The 23,572-nt window shown below is 39.0% G+C and overlaps 1 protein-coding gene across 1 annotated transcript in view; it reads right to left on the reverse strand.

Annotated features, from left to right (window-relative positions):
- Positions 1 to 21,027, reverse strand: part of LOC134378925 (non-structural maintenance of chromosomes element 3 homolog) — a 41,441-nt gene extending 20,414 nt beyond the window's left edge. Inside the window, exon 1 of the mRNA XM_063098222.1 lies at positions 20,974 to 21,027. Within this exon, the coding sequence (XP_062954292.1) occupies positions 20,974 to 21,027 (54 nt within the window). The remainder of the gene's footprint in view (positions 1 to 20,973) is intronic.
- Between the last annotated feature and the right edge of the window lie 2,545 nt (positions 21,028 to 23,572).

The raw sequence follows: 23,572 nt of genomic DNA on the forward strand, positions 1-23,572 counted from the left end.
TGCCTTTATGAAATGCATATTCTTTGTTATAAATAAGAAAAGCAACTTGCAATGATTAAAAAGTATTTTGAATCTTTAGTTGTCTTCCAGATTGCTGACCTCTATTAAAAACTTCTTAAAATAATAGATAGGTTTACTTCCTCAAGCAAAAGAAAAATGAGATCATTTTAAAGATTTTCCATATTTATTATATAGATGTGACTTGACTACAGGGGGGAAAAAAAGAGCAAAATCTAGTGTATTGCAAGTTTTAAATGTACCAGGCTAAGGTTTACTTCATTAGAACCTTGAGGCAATAAAGGAGCCCTTTTGAAAATTCTGTGATTCTTAATATGCTAAATAATGCAAAGCTCTTCAAGCATGAGACACACATCCGGCAGCTTAACATTTAAATTACAGGGGGAAGAAACCCCTCACTTCAGTAGTAATTTTCTCAAAGAAAAGAATAAAAAGTGTATTACAAACTAAATTTAATTTCTTTTTAGATTTCCATCTTATCTAATTGCAGGCATTTTTCTAGGTTCTTTGTATTTATATTTTTTACACGTATTTTCTGTGCATTTTATTAATTTAATTTGAGATGCTTCTCACTGTTACAGCTCTTAGAAAATTGTGGTGTATTATACCTAGCAAATTGTTTTGAAAAATCTATCTGATCGCAAGTAATAAAGACAATGATTTGGAAAATAAAGAACAAATGGAATTGCAGAGACCTGTAGAAATATTACTGCCAAAAAGGCAACATTTTTCAGTTGGCTCCACTTTCGAGCTTTAATTTTTTTAGTATTAATATTCTCTGTGTTTGTTTGTCATTTTCTGGTTGTTTTTCCACACAAAAGTTATTATAAGCAGCATTCTTTCTTTGTATTTCTCCAAAGGACAGTGTCAGATCCTTGATTCATTTTATAAAGGTCATTTGGAAAACCATTAAAAATATGCCAAGTGAAAATGATTAGCACAACACAGGGGAAATACACTTTTATAAACATATGCATTTATATATAGATGGGCTATGGTAACATTATGCAATTTTGACAAGTGTTTTTCTTGTGCACCTCATGTATTATTAAAAATGACTGTTTTATTTATTTTTTTCTGTGTGATATCAGCTGACACATTCCAGAGACATCAACAGGTTAATATTATTTGTAAACATTTTTTTTTCTCAGTATAAGATCTGATGGTTAAATTGAGTAGTAGTTCCTTAAAATAAAATGGACTTTCAACATAATTAACTTACATTTGTATTACTAGCATGCAACGTGGGTGCTAGTTAGCCCATGAGAAACTCATGTATTCTTTTCTACTTTTTAATTAAAAAATTAAACAATATCACGACTTTTAATTTAGTGATGGTAGAAAAGAGCTGGTCCTGTACTAGCTATTTTGCTATAATCAACCATTAAACTGGAAAGAATATACAAAACAACTGTTTTGGGGCACTGCCATCATGAAGCATAAGACTGTAATCCCTGAGAGAAGAGAAACTTATGATGGAATCCTATAAGGCAAACACTGGCCCTCTACCTGGGCACAGTTTCAAACTAGAGGAGTGAAGTGGAGTCCAAGCAGAGAAAGTCTCACTGAACTGAAGGGACAAAGTCCTGCATTCAGGGCAGCTGAAGCAGCTGGAATCTGCAGAGTGGAACAGAGAGCAGGGAGATATCAGTACAGAGACTCCACCGTGAGTCCTCGGCTGAGGGCTGTGCTGTACATAACCATAGCAAGACTGATTGACGCTTTGCTTAGTGGCTGCTTGCTAGTGGCTACTGTGGTCCTGAGAGTGGAGCAGAGATACTAGAGTTCAAACAAAGGTGGAGTTCAAGCCCAGCTAGGAGAGGCACATTAATTCCTCATTATCCGTTTGCTCAGCAAATTGAGACAGCAAAAGTCTGTATATTAGGAATAAAGACCACAGTCTAGAGTGGCTTACTCTAAACCTGCCCAAAGAAAGCTCTAAACAATCCCTGAACAAGGTAAGCAGAGGGGTTAGAGTTTTGAGGTTGAATGCTGTCAAATCAGAGTGACTTGGAAACCCTTGGTTTCTCACATATCTGCTGTAACAAAATGTAAATTCAAGCCTACACGAGTTTAAAGGGATTAACCAGTAATGCTTACTAAAAAAACCAAAAACCAAACCAAAACATAAACACCTTTCAGAGGAGGATAACCGAATCCAGTCTTCTATGATGTCCCTCATGCAATCTGCAATTACTAGAAGTCCAAGGGAACAGGAAAATACAAACCTCAAGCAAAGAAAAACGTGAAGAAAAATAACCACAACATAATTCAAACATTAAATTTAGCAGGGAAACATATTAGGACATCTAGCATAAATTTATTTACAAATTTAAAGCAAATGCTTTCAAACAATTAAAGAAAAATATGGTCATCATGAGAGAATAGTTAGAGCATCTCAGCAGAGACATGGAAATTATAAACAAACAAACACAGAACTGAAAATCCAAGAATTAAATGAAAAATTCACTGGAGAGGCTTAACAGAAAATTAGAATGGCAGAAAAAATAATCAGTGAACTTGAAGACAGAACGATAGAAATGAACCAAACTAAAGTGTAGAAAAGAAAAAGATGAGAGAAAAATGAATAGAGACTGAGAGACCCGTGGGACAGTACTGCAGAATTGGACATAAACGTAATGGGAGGGGGTCTTAGAAGGAAAAGAGTAATAGAGTGGAAGGAAATACATAATGAAGATGTAAATGACTGAAAATTTCCCAAGTTTAAATAGTTTGACTTATAGGTTGAATACCCTCATTAAACCTCAAAAGAATAAATACAAAGGAAACCACACCTAACAATACTGTAGTGAAACTGCTGAATACGCAACATAAAGTGGAAATCCTGAAAGCAGGGAGAAGGAAAAAAACAAGTTACAGACAAGGAAATGATGATACAAAACGGCTGACATTATCAGAAACAACGAAGACCAGGAGTTCATGCAATGATATATTTAAAATGGTGAAAAATGTCAACCCAGAATTCTGTATTGGCAAAAATATTCTACAAAAGTTGAGGGTGAAATAATGACACTTAGATGACTTGCACTAAAAAGAATGTTGAAGAATTTTTTTAAGCTGAAGAAAAATGATACAAGTGATCGTTACAGGAAAACAGAGGATACCAGAACTGCAAGTAGATGCATAACTATGACAGCCTTAGTCTTATCAATAATTTTCTTAATATACATTTTACTGTCAAAATAAAATAAAATGGCATTGTAAGGTGGGGTTATAAAGCATGTGCAGGTAAAAGATATGATAGCAGCTCAAAGGAGGAGGGGTGGAAACTGGGATCAAACTATTGTAAGGTTGTTACATTTGTGACGTGAGAAGTGTGAATGATCAGGTACAAAGTGTGAAATTCTGTAACATTGACTCTTAGATGGGGATTATTATAGGATGCATGCTATTAGCCCTAGAGCCAACAGTGTCAATCTTAAAGATATAGCTAAGAAAATAACAGAGGAAATAAGATGAAATACTAAAAACATATCTGAGTAACCCAAAGGAAGGCAGGAAAGGCTCAACAGAAGAACAAAAAACAAAAGAGACAAAGCAAAAATGAATAGCAAGATAGTAGGCAAACTCAGCCACATGAACGATTGCATAGAATGTTGAAGACTAAATAATTAAATTAAATTGCCAATCTGGATGAAAAAGCAAGACAACTAAACACCAACTATAAGAGATGCACCATAAATTTAAACACAAGTACGTTGAAAGTGAAAGGACAGAGAAATACATACCATGGAAACACTACATACAAGAAAGCTGGTATGGGGCCGACTCTGTGGCGCACTCAGCAGAGTGCGGCGCTGGGAGCGCAGTAGCACTCCCGCCGCAGGTTCGGATCCTATATAGGGATGGCCGGTGCGCTCACTGGCTGAGCGCTGTGCAGATGGTCACAAAAAAAGACAAAAAAAAAAAAAAAAAGAAAGAAAGAAAGAAAGCTGGTATGGCTACATTAATATCTAATATTAGAAACTTGATGGACTTCAAAGACAAAGATAAAAGGGGAAACTCAATAGGAAGCATAACAATCCTAAAATATGCACTGAGTGAGATTGAAAATTCATGAAACACAATCTGACCAAAAGATGGGAAAAATGATAATTTGGAGGAAACTTTCAAATGTTACTGATTGTTTAAGTCCATTTTGTGTTGCTGTAACAGAAATACCTGAGACTGGGTGATTTATAAAGAAGAGAGGTTTATTTGGCTTACGATTCTGGGACAGCTGCATCTGGCACAGGCCTCAAGCTGTTTCTAATCATGGTGGGAAAGTGGCAGCAGCCTGCGGATAGAAGCAGATCACATGAAAAGAGGAAGAGAGAGAGAGAGAGAGAGAGAGAGAAGAGAAGAGAGAGAAGGTGCCAGGGTCCTTTAAACAATCAGGTCTCGCAGGAACTAATAGAGCGAGAACTCACTCATTAATCCCCCCTGCCCTAGGGACAGCATTAATCCATTCATGAGGGATCCACCCCATGACTCAATCAGTTTCCAACACATTGGAGATCAAATTTCTACATGAGTTTTGGAGGGGACAACACATCCAAACTCCTTCACTGATAGAAATATAAAATGCTACAGTACTTTGAAAAGCTGCAGGGTTTTTATTCCCAATTAAACAAACATTTATCAAATGACTCAGTAATTCAACTGCTATATATTTACCCAAGAAAAATAAAAACATATGTCCACAGAAGACTTGGACATGAATTTTCATAGCAGCCATCCTCACAATAGTCAGAACTTTGAAACACTCCAGTATCCATCAGTAGATGAACTAGTAAACACATTGCTGTCCATTTATAACGGGGAATACTACTCAGCAGTAAAGTGTAATGAACCTCTGTAAAGCGAGGCGACCACGCCAGTTGTCAGGCTCTTTTACCTGCTGGTAATCCTGCACGGACTGGGCCAATTGTTGAGCTAGGGCTGGGTCTGGAGCCCACAGACCCCTCAAGCCCATTCACAGACTGGGTCACAAATGCTTTACACACCACGCTGGGTCCCCAGACCCCTTACACGCCAGGCTGGGTCACCAGACCCCTTACACACAGGTCTATGAGCTAGGTAACCAGCCAAAAGGTCCTTGGAGCCATAGGTTGGAAAGCATGGCCACTCAGGGCAGACACCCGAGGCAGATGCCCACCTGCTTCACTGAAACTCCTTTCTCTCTCTCTCTCTCTGTAGAACACAAGAATAGCAACAAAACTAAAAAGACACATTGGGGCGCATGTGCACTAACTCCAGACACACACACACACACACACACACACACACACACACACACACACACACACACACACACACACGCAATTTGCTTACAATGGATGTGCTAAACCACACCCAACTGGACCCATGGAGAGGGCCCTGGCCAAACTATTCTATTTTCCCAACAACCTCCCACACAAGCAATAACTCAGATGAATTTCAGAATACTGTTCTGAGTGGAAAAAGCCAGAAACAAGAGGGAAAATACTGCATTATCCCATATATGTAAAACAGTATAACAGAATTCTAATTTATACTGATAGAAATCAGATCGGAGTTTGCTAAGAGAGTGTGTGTGTGTGTGCGTGTGTGTGCGTGTGTCTGATGTGTGTGTGGCGGGGTTGTGGGTGAGGAAGATTGACTGCAAAGGGTATGAGAGAATTTTTTGATGTGATGCAAAATGTATATTTTACTTGCGGTGGGAGTTACATGGATACATACATTTGTCAAAACTCATTGAACTGCACATATAAAATGTTTCATTTTATTGTTCGTAAATTGTAACTCAACAGTTTGACTTAAAAAATACCAATTTGGGACCCCACCCCCCAGCAGGCCTCCAGGGGAGCCATGGGGAGGCCGCTACTGCTGCTGGAGGCTGTTGCTGCAAGCTGTTGCTGCCAGGGCCCCCAGGACCATCTGACAGGCTGCTGCCACCACCAGACCTGTACTGAACTAGACCCTGGGAATGCTGAGTGATGCTCAAGATAGTTCTGGATCTTGTTTTCATGGATTTTACAGTCAAATCCAAAAGGTAGACATTGAACACATATTACAAATGTGACGAGGGTTTCAAAAGGGGGCAGTACTGATCCTATGGGAGCAAATAACATGGCAACCTAGCCTGGTGGGGAGAGAAGCTTGGAGGTGTGCTGCAGTGGATGCTGAGGTCCTGGGGATGCTTTAGCTCCAAAGATGGAGATTTTGTGTCTTTCCAAACACAAGTGATTTGTGGGCTATATTAAGGATTTTGGAATTTGTTCTAAGGGTATGAGAAATCACTGAAGGGTTTTAAATAAGTAAGTGGCATGCTGAAATATAATGCTAAATGAAGAAAAATCTGGAATTGTATACGAAGTATGATCTCAGCTCTGATTACATATGTATGTGTGTGTGTGTGTGTGTGCATATGATATTGACTCATTTATTTAACAAAGACTTACTAAGTACCTTCTTTGTGCCAAGCACTATTATAGGACCTAAGGTTGCAGCAGTGGACAAAACATAGTCAAGAAGATAGAAAGTAGAGTTAGTAAATAAATAGGACACTGTTTATTAAGTAAAAGAAATTATGGTGAGGGGATAGAAAGTGATGAAAATCAGCATGAAGGGAGGTTCTATTTTAAATAACCAAAATGTTAACAGTGGTTATTTTGGGATTGTAGGCAATTGCTGTTTCCTTATTTATATATTTCTGTATTTTTATAAGCTTCCAAAATAAGCATTATGATTCTAAAAATAAAAACAGTCCAGGTCAGTTAAAGAATAAAAGGGAAAAGGAAAACTATCACACCAGAAAAAAAAAAAAAAAAACAATTAGATTGAGGCGCTCTGGATTTAGCCAGGGGTAATGCAGAGTGTGAGATAAAATAGCCGCTAGTGATAGCCTCATCTGATCCAAACTTTTAGAAGCTTCACGGAATGAGGTGGTCCTTGCTCTTGATCTTGACCATAAACATATTATGCAGTGCTAGAGTGACAAGGAGAGGGTCTCTATGAAGGAAGTTTGTGGTGAACCTGCAGTCCTCATGTATGTAAGCATCCCTGCCTCCAGTCGTAAACCATTGACTTGTATGGCTAGTAATAAAAAGATATTTTCAACATCTTTAGAGGCTTTGCCCTGCCCACAGCGTTTCTCAGTCTGGCCCTAAAAGCTGAGCAGGAAGGGCAGAGCCTAGTTCCACTCTTCTCTGTTTCAGACTCTGTGCTTCTGCACCTCCTTTGTCTTGCAAATTGTGGCTTTGATCCATTCAGGATCTGGTTAGGGACAGGATGGGAGGCAGAGAAGGTCTTATTTGTCTGGTGTTGTTATGATTACAGGAGTTGTCTGGGTTTTTTAAGCAGACCCCTTCTTCCAAGGGGCACTGGTTCCCTTTCTTTAGACGCACCCTTTCTATATCCTTCTTTTTGCCAGGGCTCTCTCCCTTTGGGCTGGTCTCTTACCACTCCTTGATTACAACCAGGCACCTGGCAGTACACATCTAACTTCATGCCCTATGTATGTGACACTGGTAGTCATAACTGAATGGAGAAGCCCAGGAGAACACACATATTAAGGAGCAAAATGAAAAGAGAAATGAGTATCGACGCCAGCTAACTGCAATGAAAAGAAACAAAAAGGGGATGGCAGAAAGGTAAAATAAATAAAAAAGGAATAAAATCAAATAATTATTTATAATAATATGATAATTCCTCAAGTAAAAGACACTGTCAAACTGAGTAAATGACAAAAACCCAGCCATATAATGCTTACGGTAAATAAAAATAAGACAATGAAAAAGAAAAGTTGATCCCTATTTATTGCTGAATCAAGTGACCAGAAATGAAAAGCAGAAATAAACCTGGAGAGGCCATAAAGGAAGTTGCTGTTTAGAGTTTAAAAAGGTCTGAACAGTAAAAGAACATTTTATAATGATAAAAGTTTAATTTAGGAAAGTGATGTTATATTGACACGACCTACATATGGCAAATAACAGCAGCTGAATATAAAATCTAACAACATTTGTATATTTGTGAAGGAATATGTACTCAGTACAGTAATAAGTGCCACCTCTCTGATCATAATCTAGGAACATTATAAGTTAATAATTCAAATGTGATCTACTTTTGGCAAGGATTTGGGGAAATAGATTTTCTTATATATTGTTTGCCAAAATGTATTTTTTAGCAAGTTTTTTGAAAAGCACCCTGGTAATATCTATTAACATTTAAAATATGCAAACTCTTCAACCCAGTAGATCCACCTTGAAATCTATCCAGAGGAATACCAGCACCGGTATGAATGGATGAGGAACAGGGATTTTATTGTAGCATTCCTTTTGATAGGAAAATAAAAATGACGATTAAAAGTGAATTTCTGTTAGTAAGGAATGGTGAAATGAGTCATGTTACAACTGTAGCATAATATATTATACAGCCTTTGAAAAGAATAAGATGAAACTATAATTACGGACATGAAGAAAATCCCACCAGCTCTTGTTGAGTGAGAATGAATGTAGGGAGGTGTAGACAACACACAATCTCTCTGTGCAACAGTGGAAAGTTCCTCTATAAGGGAATATGTCATTTGTTCATAGATATGTGTATGCACATATTTTGTTACTTAAACATGAAGGAAATAAAATGGGTTATGTGAGGGAAGTGTAATGGACAGAAGCAAGGGGACTGTGGATAGAAGACGTGAAGGGGGATCAAGGAAAAAAAGGCCATTTAAGAAAAGAAATAAACTTATATTTTATAACTTGTAAGGATGACCATGATTCAATGAAAAACGCAAGTTTGCATAAAAGTGTATGGTATGCTTCTGTATCAGTTAAGAGTCCCCCCTGTGTGTCTCTCTGTCTCTCTGTCTCTGTCTGTCTCTGTCTCTCTCCTTCCCTCCCTCCCTCCCTCCCTCTTCCCCTCCATTGATCTCTCCGAACTTAGCTGCGAGGTGGGGAGTGACAAAGGTTCAAGCGAGGATTATGGCAGAAGGGAGGAAAGAATGGCCATGAAACTACTTAATGAGATAGAAGAGCATGTAGCCAGTTACCAGATGTGGGTGACATTAGAGGAAGAAAATCCATGGGTGGCAGAGAGTTTTTGAGTCTGGGTGGCTTGGAGAATAGCAAAGTCACGAAAAGAAATAGGAAGCATGGGGAAGGAGCCCTGTGAGCAGAATGCAGGTCAGTTCTGGTTTGCATGTCTGAACCCGAGGTGCTGGCAGGACCCCCAGGGGTGGTGGCTGCTCACCTGGGAGTGGGAAAGTAGGAAAGAAAGCCATGCAGGACCCCCTTGAGTTCTCTTATTGCCTACAGTTTGACTACATAGTGTGAACAGATTTTGTAAGCTTATAAGCAAAAGGAGCAACGATGAAGGGGAATGTTGAAGCAAGTGACGACACGAGACTGAAAGCGATGTCTCACACTCACGCACGTGCACACGTACACACGTGCACACACGCAACCCTCAAAGAAATGGAAAGGCATATTGTGAACAGAGAAATATTTTGAACCATTGTGTCAGACAAAGAGTTAATATCTTTAATATGGAAAGATGAAAATTACGAAGAAAATGTTCAATATTCCAACTGAAAAAAAATTGTGGAAATAGCGTGAAAGGGAATTTACAATATAAAAAGCATAAATGCTCAGCAAACAAAAATATTTAAATTCATTAGATTTATGGGATTAGGTATTAAAATAACAATGAAATATTATATTGTCCACTATGTAGGCAAAACTGAAAAATAGGGTGACAGTTTTGGCAAGCATATGAATAACTGGATATTTTCCTACATTGCTGGTTGCAGTATGAATTTTGATAATTTTTTTTTTGTAGTGCAAAGGCAAGAATCCCAACTGTTTGATTTAGTGTTCCTGATCCTAGATATTCATTTTAAGAAAACAAACAGAGATAAACATCAACACTTTTGTAAAACTGTTTCAACATGATATAAATATCCAGTCAAAGAGGGCTGGTTAAATAAAACCACAGGATGTACTACTATTCGTTTTAGTGTTATGTATCTCCTCCCCCTCCCATTTCCTTTTGTCTGTCTGTCTCCTTCTGGCCTCAAGCTGCTGCTTCTGTGACATTTGATAATTTTGTGTATTTCCCTTCATTCGTCAAAGCTATCAGGAATCGGGCTTAACTGCATTATAGTAACATCAATTTCTGTTTATTAAAGTGAGCACTAATACATGTAATTTTTTAAAAATCTAATTTGTAGCTTTGCTTTGTGAAGAAACTTCTGGTTTTCTTAATATGGAAATGTGCATATTATAGTCTTGAGTTCTGTTTTTATGCCAGTACCATGCTGTTTTGGTTATAATAGCTTTGTAGTATAGTTTAAAGTCAGGTAGTGTTATGACTCCAGCTTTATTTTTTATTGCTCAGAATTGCTGTGGCTATTCATGGTCTTTTGTTATTCCTTGTAAATGTTAGGATGGATCTTGCCATTTTTGAGAAAAATATCATTGGAATTTTGATGGGGATTGGATTGAATTTGTAAATCACTTTCAGTAGTATGGACATTTTCACAATGTTAATTCTTCCAATTCAAGAACATAGCATATCTTTCCATTTTCTTGTGTCCTCTTTAATTTCTCTCAACAGTGGTTATTAGTTCTCATTGTAGAGATTTTTCATATCTTTTGTTAACTTTATTCCTAAGTATTTTATTTTTTTGGTGACTATTTTAAATGCACTAGCTTTCTTGATTTCTGTTTCTGCATGTTCACTGTTGGAGTGTAGAAATGCTACTGATTTTTGTGTGTTGATTTTGTATCCTGCAACTTTGCTGAAATCATTTATCAACTCCAAAAGTTTTTTTTTGTAGAGGCTTTAGGCTGTTCGATATATAGGATCATGTCATCTGTAAACAGGGACAGTTTGACTTCCTCTTTTCCAATCTGGATGCCTTTTATTTCCTTCTCTTCTCTGATTGCTCTGGCTAGTACTTCCAACACTATGTTGAATAAGAGTGGTGAGAGTGGGCATCCTTGTCCAGTGCCTGTTCAGGATGATATTGGCAGTGGGCTTATCACATATGGCTTTAATTATGTTGAGATACTTTCCATCTATACATAATTTGTAGAGAGTCTTTACCATGAATGAATGTTGAATTTTGTCAAATGGTTTTTAGCATCTCTACAGATGATCATATGGTCTTTGTCTGTGATTTTATTGAAGTGGTTGGCACTTCAGCTCTTACCTTGGAAATTTCTACATGAAGAATCTGTCCTGAAAGTATAACAGACTCTAACAGACTCTTTGAGCATGACGCTACACTGATTCAGAAAGACCAAGAGGGAGTGATGAAACTGTCTCTTTTTGTCAAATATTTTAAAAATATTTTTATTATTCTTGGACATTATTCACAGACTCAATATTACGTTTTAATGTACAGAAATGTATACTGATTTAGTGATATAAATATGCAGGGCTTTGTGTTTGTTTCCTTTGCATAGTTCTTAGTACCTAGAAAATCTATGGAACAAATTGTTTCTCATGCAAAATTAAATTTCAGAAGACAGCAAAGAATAATATCAAGGTTTATTGATAGGATGTTATGATTCAAATTAGGTCTCCCCCCCAAAATATGCTGACGTCCTAAGCCCCAGTACCGCAGAAGGGGAACTTATTCAGAAGTAGGGACACTGCAGGTGTAATTAAGATGAGGTCACACTGGATCAGGGTAAGCCCTTAATCCAATATGACTGGTGCCCTTGTAAGAGACAGAGACACAGAAGGAGCAAGGCCATGTGACATACAGACACACAAAAACTCAGACGAAGACAGAGGCAAAGATCAGCATGATAACTTTGCAAGTCAAGGAAACTCTGGGAATACCAGAAACTGAAAGAGGCAAAGAAAGTTCCTCCCCTAGAGGTTTTGTGGGGAGCACGGCCCTGCCAACAGCCTGATCCTGGACTTCTAGCCTCTAGAACTGTGAGACAATAGTCTGTTGTTTTAAGCCTCCCAGACTGTGGTACTCTTGTCACAAAGGCCTACGAAATGAATAGAGGAAGAAAGTCAATTTCTCTGTTTCTTCTTATAATAAACAGATTAATATATTTCTAGCTTTCCTGGGGTTTGGACTTTTGAAAGGAAGATTTCTTATATCTTATGAGAATTATGATATTGTCACCCACTGTTTGGCTTCCTGCTTCTGTGACAGGCTTGTGTTCCTGCCTCCCACTGAAATGCGTATTAAGTTCCTCCAGCTGCCATATTTGCCTTTGAGGAGCCAGTATCATTGCTTTTTTCTTTCATGAACTGTTCCCCAATCTTTCCAACAGGAAGTAGGCCCTCTCTTCCCTACACTTTCATAGTGCCATATCTGTGCCTCGTGTGGCCATTTTTTCTTATCCTTGCATATCTGTGGTTATTTATATTAATGACATCTTCCATACTTGGTAAACCACCGGATGGAATGGTTGAGGCTTTTAGATCTTAGTAGTTCCCACTACAGTTAAGACAGTGCCTTCTATTTAATAATTATCGAATAAATATTTGAACATTGGCTGTAAACTTTTATGAGATTTTATGTGATGAAGGTGTCCCAAAGCAAAACTTACAAGTATGTTTAGACTGGAAGATTACGATCCACATCTTTACTACCAGAGTCATTGCTTTTCACGACTTTGGAGGCACTGCTTACACCATATACTATGTGAACGGAGCCCCATAGAGCTTTGTAATGAAGCATCCCCTTTTACTCCCCAAACCTATCATTATGACAGGGTTACATTCCTCACTAAATACCCTTAAAGTATGAGGCCCAGAGGGAAGCAAAATAGAATGATTACCAGCATGACTTTGGGACCAGACATCTTGAGTTCAGTTGCCCCGTTCAGAACCTACTACAGGCGGCAGAGCCCCCAATTCCTGCTTTGGGTCCCCAGCAGCATGCATAGCAGGTCACACTTTTCCTAGACTGCTCTCAGCCAATGACTGAGCAACATGGGGGAATTAAACGAGGCCATCCACGCTCCGGTGTTTTCTCCACCCACTGGACTCCCCATCCATTGACCTGGCAGAAACTTTCTCAGAGCTACACGGCAGTCTGCGGGTCTGCCTACCCATCTTTCCCTCCCTCTCTCTTTTCACACATTTCACGCCTGTATCTCAGTAGGAAGCCTCTCCCCACCCACTGCTCCTGTGTGTCCCCTTCATCCCTCATAGATGTTGCTCCCAATAAATCCAATGAACTTCCAACCTCACCTTGGTGGTTGCTTCTGGGAGGACAGAGGTTCAAAACTTAGCTCTTTCATTTATAACCTTTGGCTATAAATGTGACTTTGGGCAAATAATTAAACTCCTTCTTTTGACTCAGTTTTCTCATTTGCAAAAGTAGGGAGAGAATAGCACCTACTTCCTATGGCTGTTGTGAGGATGAAATAAATTTCTATGTGTAAAGCATGTAGGACCATGTAGTGAGCACGCTGCAAACGTTAGCTATCACGGATGCGTCAGTGCCTGACTTGAAAAGCATTTGATCTGTGTGTGATGACCGTTAAATCCCTGTTTGAAGTAAACATCTTTATTATATCAATTGTCAACCAAAAGTATTCCTGAATCTGTGTTATGTGCATGACGTTAGTCCTTCACTCGCCTTGATGGGTAAAGCTACGTTCTCAATATCCAGATAGACCCGTGGAACAGCGTTCTGAAGCTACTCCAGGATGACTTCCTGTGTTTCTAGGCATTTCATTATTTAAAAAAAAATAATGAAAGAAATTATATTTAAGTCAACTCCCTTCCTTCTGCCCATACATATTCGCTTGTTCTTATTTCCTTACCCTTCAGGGGAAAAGAAGAATAGCTTTCGTCCTGTGTGTGATGCTTAGGAAAAGCACGTCCCCACCCATTCTCTTTTTCTCTAGACTAAACATTCCCAGTTCTCCTAACGCTTTCTTTTTGATCTTCATTTCCAAACTATTTATCACTTATGCTCTCTTTCCCTGAATGCTCTTTAGAGTTCCAAAAGTTGAGCCACACATTGAAGAAAGTTCTCCAAAAGAGGTCAAAGTGATTGGACATAGATGCATCAAGAACTTTACCTGTTCAGCTCTCAAGGCCCGTGATTATTAAAACCTGAGGAAGGCAGCTTTTTCCTCTAATTTATAACTTCACTTATTGGGGAGGAAGCAGTAAATTAACAAGGAATTAGGTGGAGGGGACTGTTCTTGTATCTGGGTATAGTTTGTGTTAAAGACATTCAGTACGAAAAGTCCCTGTTCCTAATTAGAAAAAAAATGCATTTGTTTATCGCTGTTAAATACCTAATTTGAAAGGTTTAATATTGTTAATTAATTAACATATCATATGCTGGTAGCCACATAACTGAGAACATTTTTCAGGGTCTAGAACTTAAATTAAAAGATGCTCTAAAGGTTTTTAAAAAACACAACAAAAATGAACTCACCAATTAAACCTACTATTTTGTTCCATGATGCATTCTTTTTGGCAGTGAAACTATTTTATGTTGCCAACATAAAAGCCTTGATTACAGTGTTTTGTTTTGGACCCTGTTATTAAGTGAGCACTACCTTTCCTGTACTGGTCCATATGAATCAGGCCTCTATCTACTCAGAGTGAGTGTGAAGCCCAGTGTTTATGGCCACCAGAGTTCTGATTTGCAGCGTTCACAAGCAGAATAATCACAGATAATACATGCAGACTGGATCAGTGTTCTCCATTTCACATGCTGGTATTTGTGACAGGCAGAGTGTAGGTCACAAGCTACTAGGTTCACAGTACAATCCCTGGCTCTGTGTCAACTACATAAACCTGTGGAAGCAAAGTGGAGAAGTTTGGGTTTCACCCACAGAATTGTGGAGAAAATGATGGGTTTTCTAGAATTCGTCTCTAGGCATTTCCCCCTCTCTTTTTGACATCAGGATAATCCAAAGATACTTCCCAATCAACTAAGCTTGGTTAGCTATGCTTCATTCACATTCAAAAGCTTGGGCTTATCTCTAAATAAAATAAAGGAAAGACAACCAGTCAAAGAGGGAAATCAGAGATTTAGGACACCCTGGCATATGACAACAACACAAGTATAGCAGGACACAGGAAGGCCACAAGACAATGAGTCTTACAGCTCCCAAAACTAACAGAGCTGTGCTTTTAAAGCTTGTGACGTGAAACTAACAGGGATTGAGAAAATTAGTTTGACATTCTGAGGCCCTGATGTGAAAGAAAACTAACAGGTACCCATGGTCCAAGAAAACAGCAGAAATAGTCCACATTTCTAGAAACAAAAGAAACTAAAACTAAAGCTAAAATAAAATTTAATTATAAACTTAACACACACAGCCCCCCCTACCCCCCCAGTGCAGGTTCCCCCAACCTCCCCACGAATTTCTGAGCTGTCCTGGATTTTTCTCATCAAAGAAGGCTCTGGAAGAGAATCAACAGATCACAGATGTAAATACCAAAAAAAAAAAAAAAAAAAATAGAGGACCGTCACGGTTAAGTTTAGGCCGATTAGTCCAACTTGGATTCCCATATTTGAAAATCATGCTGAAGGCACTTTGGAATGTCTGCAAGCAATCATGTTCCCCAGGTAGGCACAAAGCAGGGAATGGGAATAAGAATGAAAATCAACCAAAGTTATTAAAATAAGGTAGCCCAAGGGTCACGGGATTTTATAAGAAGCCATTGAATCAGAGCTGCCTTCCCATCCATTCCTCTCACATGACAGACTCGATTCCAGCTCTGTGTCTTTGCTCTTTCCGTCATCCTTCTCTCCCCTTTCTGGAAACCCACAGCAGTCAACTTCCTGGGTGTGGGAGGTGGAGAGGCTTCCGCGCTGGGAACGAGGACCCTGAGGCTTACAAGCCATGTGATTCTGAACTCAGATCTTCAGGAGGAAAGTAAAAGGGTTAGACTAGATAGTCTGTGTATTCGTTTGCTGGGGCTGCCATAGCAAAGCCACAGACTGGGGGACGTAAACAACAGAAACTTATTTTCGAACAGTTCTGGAGACTAGAAGTCTGAGATCAAGGTACTTGGCAGGGTTGCTTTCTCCTGAGGCCTCCCTCCTTGGCTTGCAGGTGGCTGTCTTCTCCCCGTGTCTTTTTATGGTCTTCCCTGTGTGTGTGGCTGTGTCCTAATCTCTTCTAATAAGGACACCTGTCAAATTGGATCAGGGGCCACCCATATGATCTCATTTTACCTTAATTACCTCTTTAAAGGCCCTGTCTCTCACTACAGTCACATTCTGACGTCCTGAAGGTTAGGACTTCAACATTTGAATTTTGGGAGGGACACAACTCACCCTGTAACAATCCCCGAGGTATCTTTCAGTTCCAGAATTCTTGGATTTTTTTTCTCTCTCTCAGGTTCTGACTTTTTATTAACTTATCTTCCTAATAGGGAAGATTCAGCATGTTATTTTTAGAAAAGTCTGTAAGGGACTGAAGTGGTATTTTAGGCTGTCTGTTACTTTGTTTCCTTTAAGTTAAAGCTACTCCATAGGGCAGAGAGGGCTGTGTTCTAGAAAGTCTATGGGTAAACCTGACTTGTCTATACTTTTTCTAAAGACAGGACCACTGAGCGTGTGCCCAATGGAGGCTCTTCTTTAAGAATCTGACCCCATGAGTACTTTTTAGGATTCCATTTTGCAAGGACAGCAATACCCCGCCTTACTCTGTCTTCAGGTTTTACCCCATGTGTTGCTACCTTTTATAAGGTCGTAAGGAACAGAATTGTGCTTGGATTCTTTTAAATCATTAGTTGTATTCTTTTGTTTTTCCATAAGGATGCAAGGGGAAAATAAGGAAGACAGGACTGATCTGACCCCGGCCAGAATGAAGCCCTGTTCAGGATACTGCGATTCTCCAGGGATCTGATCATCTTGTTTCTGCAAGAAGAAGTCCATTGTTCTCTGCTCCAGGTGACTTCAGGTAACAGAGCGACTTGCCCCTTCTGTCTCTGCCTGGACTGCTCCCGCTGCTACCTGCGTCTCTCTGGTATCTTTGAGTTCCAGCTCCTTGACCTGGAAGCTGGGTGGATTGGTCCATCAGCAATCAGTGCTCACAGCCTCTACTGGACAGAGCCCTTCCACCAGGCCACTTCATCGACCATTAGTCAGTCTGCTGTTGGCTGACTTCAATGAATTGTCTCTCTCTGGTCCTATCAACCTGGTGATGAGGCCACATGACTCTAAAGAAGGTGGCCAGTGACCAAGAACTTCCTTTGAAAGACTCAGTGCTCTCAGTACTCAAAGATTTTACAGAGCAGAAAGTCCAGCCTGCGTGCACTTCACTAAGTATCCCCGATGCGTTCTGCCTCTTTCCCTCCATTTACCAAGAAGCCACGGAGTAGCTTGCATTCGTTGCCTTCACTTTCTCATCTTCACTTTTGGTATCCTGAATCCCTGAAATCCTGGTCCTCTGATTCCCAAACCCAACTTCCCTTCTCTTAACTCCAACTGGAAGTAACTCTCAAGTTAGTATCCGTTTGTTTTTCTATCCACAAACTTGCTGCTGCATTTAAAACCATCGATCGGTCACCCCCACTTGCAAAGTCCCCTACCTCAGCTTCTGTGACTACATTATCCTGGGAGTGGAGGTGCCAGTGGGGCGAGGAACAGCAAACTGTGGGAAAGTCTTGGCAACAATGGGCCTAGATGTTAATCCTGAATCTTCCCAATGCTTGATATCTATGTACTATTGTGTATGTTAATTCTGTACAGTTCAATAAATTTTATTTTTGTACATATATTTTAGCCCTTGACTTGGTAGGGGTCCTTCCAGAAGCTGATTCTTTTTCATTTTTTTTTCAAGGTTTATTTATTTATTTATTATTTTTTTACTTAATTTTATTTTGTCGATATACAATTTGGTTGATTATTGTGGCCCATCACCGAAACCTCCCCCCCTCCTCCCTCTCCCCCCTCTCACCTAACAATGTCCTTTCTGTTTGCTTGTATCAACTTCAAGAATTGTACTTGTTATGTCTTCTTCCACCCGCCCCCCGGTTTTTGTGTGTGTGTGTGTGTGAATTTATATATTAACTTTTAGCTCCCACCAATAAGTGAGAACATGTGGTATTTCTCTTTCTGTGCCTGACTTGTTTCACTTAATATAATTCTCTCAAGGTCCATCCATGTTGTTGCAAATGGCAGTATTTCATTCATTTTTATAGCTGAGTAGTATTCCAGTGTGTAGTTGTACCACATTTTCTGTATCCACTCATCCGATGATGGACATTTGGGCTGGTTCCAACTCTTGGCTATTGTAAAGAGTGCTGCGCTGAACATTGGGGAGCAGGTATACCTTCGACTTGATGATTTCCATTCCTCTGGGTATATTCCCAGCAGTGGCATAGCTGGGTCATATGGCAGATCTATCTGCAATTCTTTGAGGAACCTCCACACCATTTTCCATAGAGGCTGCACCATTTTGCAGTCCCACCAACAATGTATGAGAGTTCCTTTTTCTCCGCAACCTCGCCAGCATTTTTCGTTCAGGGTCTTTTGGATTTTAGCCATCCTAACTGGGGTTAGATGGTATCTCAATGTGGTTTTGATTTGCATTTCCTGGATGCTGAGTGATGTTGAGCATTTTTTCATATGTCTGTTGGCCATTTGTATATCTTCCTTAGAGAAATGCCTACTTAGCTCTTTTGCCCATTTTTTAATTGGGTTGCTTGTTTTTTTCTTGTAAAGTTGTTTGAGTTTCTTATATATTCTGGATATTAATCCTTTGTCAGATGTATATTTTGCAAATATTTTCTCCCACTCTGTTGGTTGTCTTTTAACTGTGTTAATTGTTTCTTTTGCTGTGCAGAAGCTCTTTAGTTTGATATAATCCCATTTGTTTATTTTTCCTTTGGTTGCCTGTGCTTTTGGGGTCGTATTCATGAAGTCTTTGTCCAGTCCTATTTCCTGAAGTGTCTCTCCTATGTTTTCTTTAAGAAGTTTTATTGTTTCAGGGTGTATATTTAATTCTTTAATCCATTTTGAGTTGACTTTAGTGTATGGTGATAGGTATGGGTCTAGTTTCATTCTCCTGCATATTGATATCCAGTTCTCCAAGCACCATTTGCTAAAGAGGCAGTCTCTTCCCCAGCATATAGGCTTGGTGCCTTTGTCAAAGATCTGATGGCTGTAGGTGTCTGGGTTGATTTCTGGCTTCTCTATTCTATTCCATTGATTAGTGTGTCTGTTTTTATGCCATTACCATACTGTTTTGGTTATTATAGCTTTGTAGTATAGTTTAAAGTCAGGTACTGTTATGCCTCCAGCTTTATTTTTTCTGCTCAGCGTTGCTTTAGATATGCATGGTCTTTTGTTATTCCATATAAATATCTGGATAGTTCTTTCCATTTCTGAGAAAAATGTCATTGGAATTTTGATGGGGATTGCATTGAATTTGTATATCACTTTGGGTAGTATGGACATTTTCACTATGTTGATTCTTCCAATCCAAGAGCATGGGATATCTTTCCATCTTCTTGTATCCTCTCTAATTTCTCTCAGCAGTGGTTTGTAGTTCTCATTATAGAGATTTTTCACATCCTTGGTTAACTCAATTCCTAAGTATTTTATTTTTTTGGTGGCTATTGTATATGGGCAGGCTTTCTTGATTTCTCTTTTTGCATGTTCACTATTGGAGAATAGAAATGCTACTGATTTTTGTGTTTTGATTTTTTATCCTGAAACTGTGCTGAAATCATTTATCACCTCCAAGAGTTTTTTTGTAGAGGCTTTAGGCTGTTTGATATATAGGATCATGTCATCTGCAAACAGGGACAGTTTGACTTCATCTATTCCAATCTGGATGCCCTTTATTTCCTTCTCTTCTCTGATTGCTCTGGCTAGTACTTCCAACACTATGTTTAGTAGGAGTGGTGAGAGTGGGCATCCTTGTCTAGTTCCTGTTCTTAAAGAAAAAGCTGTCAGCTTTTCCTTGTTCAGGATGATATTGGCAGTGGGGTTATCATATATGGCTTTAATTATGTTGAGATACTTTCCATCTTTACCTAACTTATAGAGGGTCTTTGTCATGAATGAGTGTTGAATTTTATCAAATGCTTTTTCATCATCTATAGAGATGATCATATGGTCCTTGTGTTTGATTTTAGTACTATGGTGTATCATATTTATTGTTTTGCATATGTTGAACCAACCTTGCATCCCTGGGATGAATCCCACTTGATCGTGGTGAATAAATTTACGTATGTGTTGCTGTATTCTGTTTGCTAGTATTTTAGTGAGGATTTTTGCATCTATATTCATCAGGGATATCGGCCTGTAGTTTTCTCTTTTGGTTATATCTTTACCTGGTTTTTGTATCAGGATGATGTTTGCTTCATAGAATGAGTTTGGGAGATTTGCGTCTGTTTCAATCTTTTGGAATAGTTTGTAAAGAATTGGTGTCAATTCCTCTTTGAATGTTTGGTAAAATTCTGCTGTGAATCGTCCTGGTCCTGGGCTTTTCTTTGTTGGGAGCTTTCTGATAACAGCTTCAATCTCCTTTATTGTTATTGGTCTGTTCAGATTTTCTACATCTTCATGGCTCAGTTTTGTGAGCTTGTGTGTGTCCAGAAATTTATCCATTTCCTACAGATTTTCAAACTTGTTGGAGTATAGTTGTTTATAGTAGTCTCAAATGATTCCTTGTATTTCAGATGAATCTGTTGTAATATCACCTTTTTCATTTCTAATTTTTGTTATTTGAATCTTCACTCTTCTTTTTTTTGTTAGCCATGCCAATGGTTTGTCAATTTTTTTTATCTTTTCAAAAAACCAACATTTTGATTCATTGATCCTTTGTATTGTTTCTGGGTTTCAATTTCATTAAGTTCTGCTCTGATTGTAATGATTTCTATCCATCTGCTAACTTAGGTTTGGATTGTTCTTGTTTTTCTAGATTTTTTTTTTTTTTTTGTCATTTTTGTGACCGGCCGGACCGCACTCAGCCAGTGAGTGCTCCAGCCATCCTTATATAGGATGCGAACCTGCTGAGGGGGCACTGCTGTGCTCCCAGCACTGCACTCTCCCAAGTGCGCCATGGTGTCGGCCCTTTATCTAGATCTTTAACGTGAAGTGTTAGGTTGTTCACTTGCCATCTTTCCATTCTTCTAAGGTGAGCATTTAATGCAATAAATTTCCCCCTTAATACTGTCTTTGCAGTATCCCACATGTTTTGGTATAATGTATCATTATTTTCATTAGTTTCAGTAAATTTTTTTGATTTCCTGCTTGATTTCTTCTTGGACCCATATATCATTAAGTAGAATGCTGTTTAATTTCCATGTGTTTGTCTAGTTTCCAGAATTTCGTTTGTTATTGGTTTCTAATTTTAATTCATTGTGGTCTGAGAAAATACATGGGATAATTCCAATTTTTCTGAATTTGTAGAGACTTGAATTGTGACCTAATATGTGATCTATCTTGGAGAATGATCCATGTGCTGATGAGAAGAATGAATATTCTGAGGTTGTTGGATGGAATGTTCTGTAGATATCTGCCAAGTCCAATTGGTCTAGAGTATTATTTAGATCTTGTGTTTCTCTACTGATTCTTTGCCTAGATGATCTGTCCAATATTGACAGTGAGCTGTTCAGGTCCCCTGCTATTATGGTATTAGTGTCTATTTCCTTTTTTAGGTCTAATAGAGTTTGTTTTATTAATTTGGCTGCTCCAACATTGGGTGCGTATATATTTATGATTGCTATGTCTTCTTGATGGATCAGTCCTTTTATCATTATGTAGTGTCCCTCATAGTCTCCTTTTATGGTTTTAGTTTAAAGTCTACTTTGTCAGATACAAGAATAGCTACTCCAGCTCGTTTTTCTTTTCTGTTTGCATGGTAAATCTTTTTCCATCCTTTCACTCTTAGTCTATGTGAGTATTTATGGGTGAGGTGGGTCTCTTGAAGGCAGCATATAGTTGGGTCCTCCTTTTTAATCCAGTCAGCCAGTCTGTGTCTTTTGATTGGGGAATTTAAGCCTTTTACATTAAGAGTTGGTATTGAAAAGTGTTGATTTATTCCTAGCATTTTATTGATTGTTGTTTGGTTGTCTTAGGTGTCTTTGTTCCTTGCTTTCTTATTTGCTGGTTGTTTTCTGTGTTTGTTGGTTCCTTAGGTTGTAGCCTTTTTGTTTGCTTGTTTTCTCTTCATGAATGCCATTTTTATTCTACTAGTGGGTTTTGATTTTTCTTGGGTTTTTATGGCAGTGGTAGTTATTTTTCAGGAACCAAACCCATTACTCCTTTGAGAACTTCTTGTAAGGGTGGTCATGTGGTGGTGAACTCCCACAGTTTTTGTTTGTCTGAGAAATATATTATTTGCCCTTCATTTCGGAAGAATAGCCTTGCAGGGTAGAGTATTCTTGGCTGACAATCTCTCTCTTTTAGTAATTTGAATATATCATCCCATTCCTTTCTGGCTTTTAGGGTTTGTGTTGAAAAGTCTGATGTTAGCCTGATTGGGGCTCCCTTACAGGTGATTTGATGCTTCTCTCTTGCAGCTTTTAAGATTCTCTCTTTGTCTTTGAGTTTTGCCAATTTGACTATGACATGTCTTGGAGAAGACCTTTTTGGGTTGAATATATTTGGAGATCGTTGAGCTTCCTGGATCTGAAGATCTGTGATTTTTCCTGTACCTGGGACGTTTTCTGCCACTATTTTGTTGAATATGTTTTCAATGCAATCTCCTTTTTCCTCCCATTCTGGAATACCCATGACTCAGATATTTGAGCGCTTAAGGTTGTCTGATATCTCTCTCAGATTTTCTTCAATGCCTTTGATTCTTTTTTCTTTTTTCTTTTTGTCTGCTTGTGTTATTTCAAACAGCCCATCTTCAAGTTCAGAAGTTCTCTCTTCAACTTCCACAAGCCTACTGGTTAAACTTTCTGTTTTGTTTTTTATTTCGCTGAATAACTTCTTCAGTTCAGCAAGTTCTGCTACATTTTTTTCCAGGCCATTGAATTCCTTGTACATTTTTTCTTTCAGGTCCTGTATGCTTTTCCTCATTTCATCATGATGTCTAGCTGAGTTTTCTTGCATCTCATTCAGTTTCCTTAGAATTATCACTCGAAATTCCTTGTCAGTCATTTCAAGGGCTTCTTGTTCTATAGGATCTAGAGCTTGAGATTTATTATCTTTTGGTGGTGTACTTTCTTGATTTTTTGTATTTCTGGTATCTTTTCTTTGATGTTTATTCATTGTAGCAGGGGGTTTCACAGTCCACAGGTTTGACACTATTGATTGAATAAGATGTTGCTGTGGTTGCCAATTTGTATTGCTACATCAGTGACTGCTCAGTTGGCCACTAGTGCCTTGTGTGTGTGGTTGCCTCAGGTCTTGGGCCTCTCCGGGGAGCCACCTCTCTGGTCAGCTTGGACTCAGCCAGACTGCTGGGTCACAGGGCGTTACCGCAGGGTGTGTGGTGTCTGCTGAGCTTCCACCTCCCATGCTGGACTTCTCCCTGTTCTGTACGCTCTGGCCCGGGCTGCTGGGATGTGCCGAAGCACCACAGAGCGTGTGGTCTCTGCAGAGCTTCCCCTTCCCTTGCAGGATATCTCCCTGCTCTGTGTGCACTGGGATGGGCTG

The sequence above is a fragment of the Cynocephalus volans genome, chromosome 5 (assembly GCF_027409185.1).
Source record: "Cynocephalus volans isolate mCynVol1 chromosome 5, mCynVol1.pri, whole genome shotgun sequence".
In the NCBI taxonomy this organism is placed as follows: domain Eukaryota; kingdom Metazoa; phylum Chordata; class Mammalia; order Dermoptera; family Cynocephalidae; genus Cynocephalus; species Cynocephalus volans.